Source organism: Photinus pyralis, unplaced genomic scaffold, assembly GCF_008802855.1.
Source record: "Photinus pyralis isolate 1611_PpyrPB1 unplaced genomic scaffold, Ppyr1.3 Ppyr1.4_LG5, whole genome shotgun sequence".
Lineage (NCBI taxonomy): Eukaryota > Metazoa > Arthropoda > Insecta > Coleoptera > Lampyridae > Photinus > Photinus pyralis.
This window is the reverse complement of record NW_022170596.1, coordinates 39,970,241-39,972,325: the sequence shown is the minus strand read 5'-3', so window position 1 is coordinate 39,972,325 and position 2,085 is coordinate 39,970,241. Positions and strand designations below refer to the sequence as shown.

Here is a 2,085-nt window from a genome sequence, read left to right as displayed (position 1 = left end):
TTAACTAAAAATGGACCTGTAACAGTATTACGCCCCAGGTTATCGATCAGATACATTTAACTAGAACGTGTAAGACCAGGTGTATGAATGAAGGCAAAACCTTAAATGTAAAAAAATGTCGGCCTAAATTCCAGGAAGTTTCCAAACGATGATCAAAATACTATACGACTCATCTTAACCCTCTATTTTATAAGTAACTTACTCGCACATAATTTCTTATACAAAAATGTTACCGATGTACAAGTACACTCACGGAACAATTTTATTATATGAGTATAGGTACAATTTGTCATAGTTTCAACAGTTCAACAAGAATGATACAAGCGTGCGGCACGCGATTCACCAAAAACCGCCCGCTGGCAATGATATACGATCACTATTAACCTTGGTGATCAAAAATTGATTTTAAGATAAAGGATTAATAAAAAAAATTGTTTGTATGAGTCATGTAGGTTAAAATCCGTTGAAGGTTGTCAACTGCCAATGTCAAAATGTTCTTGATCGTGAGACCGAATCCTTCTTTATATTGTATCTGACATACCCTTTATTGTAGAATATCTTGAATAGTGAAGATGGAGAGCAAGCAACGTCGTGCGTGACCGATTCGCCTGGAAGTACACACCTGTGTAAACCCATACAGAACCTGTCCAAAAGCGAAGATTCTCTGGAGGATCTTCAGGTATCGCATGGTTAAGGACAGAAGCGCATAATCCACCTCATTCTCTTAGGATAAAACGCTAAGGGTTTTAACATATCAGAATTGCCGCCATGACATTTTGTTTCGTGACTTTGTTGTTGGTGGTCGAGAGTCGGAGACAAGTATAGCGCAACACCCGAATGAAGAAGAAGTAGATACCCTTTACTTGCAAAATTTCCGCATGATTAGAGCAGATAACTGCGACTTAGATGTAATAGTAACTACTCTGCCTTATGTTGAGTATCCAGCGCTTGTTAAAATTGAAACAAATAACATTTGTGTCAGATTTGGGAAGTTCCTCAAGAACTTATTTACGTGTAAGATATGTAAACTTCCGTAAAACTACCACGCGCTTCGTTCGTGAATAGGTAAGGGAAATGCCATTAAAGCAATGATCTAATTTTCATTTAAACTGTGTATAATTGTTTTCAAGCGATAAAATCCAACGTAAACGTAATGCCATTTGTCCTAGGAAATATCTGCGTAAAAAGTAGAATTACGAAAATAACGATATTAAGAAAAATACACAAATAAAAATGCAAAATAGTGTAATAAACCATAATCTCTTAAGACAATCTCCCCTTAAACACTCAGATTGTGTCAAATGTGTATTAATAACGAAGGCGGTACATTCTGTAGACAGCAATACACGGTGTATACAGAAGGTTCATCAAGAAATCTAAAGGTACTGTGATTAATAAGTGTGAGAGACACGCACATTTCAACTTAATCATGCTGTAAAATGTACAATATTTGCATAAGTAATGATCTTTTCGTTGATGGTTATTATCGTCATATACCGGTAAAGATTTTCTTCTGTGCCATTAAAAATTCCATTATAATCAGTAAGGACTATAAACATATTTTTTAAGTTCTTTACGGAGACATTTATCCCATTGTATTTTGTATGTATACTCTACAGAGACGCTGGTCGGTTCCTCGACAAAGCCTAACTGACGTTATCATCAACACAGCAGAGGCGCTCTCTTACTTCACAGCAAATTTTAGTTAGTGTACGTAGGTATAGTATATTGTGTTATATTATGATGCTACTTACCATAAATGCTCCAAAGACGAGATGCTCTCTACGGTAAACGTATTGTTGAGGTTTTACTCTGTAACTAAAAAGCAATGGTTTAGTATCGATTTTTGAACATGACCTTGGAATATTAAGAGAAGATCTAGATAGAGATCCTGGCGAAAAATTCTTCAATAAAACCGTTGAGTGAAATCTGATTTCCTTATCAATGGTAAAACCGAAATTGGTGTCTTTGCAATAAATTATACATTTTGACAACTGTAGCCATAATCGACAGTAGCACAGTAACCTAGAGAAAATGGGTGCAATTTTCTACGGTTGTAGGCTGGAACATTATTCACCAGGGTAG

The 2,085-nt window shown here is 35.9% G+C and overlaps 1 protein-coding gene across 1 annotated transcript; it reads left to right on the top strand.

The window, feature by feature from the left end:
- The first annotated feature begins 447 nt into the window (after positions 1-447).
- Positions 448-1,038, top strand: LOC116170391. Its single transcript, XM_031486756.1, has 3 exons — positions 448-503; positions 554-679; positions 729-1,038. Exons 1-3 carry the CDS (start codon positions 492-494, stop codon positions 1,035-1,037), a joined length of 447 nt encoding a protein of 148 aa, XP_031342616.1. The 5' UTR covers positions 448-491; the 3' UTR covers position 1,038.
- The last annotated feature ends 1,047 nt before the right edge of the window (positions 1,039-2,085 follow it).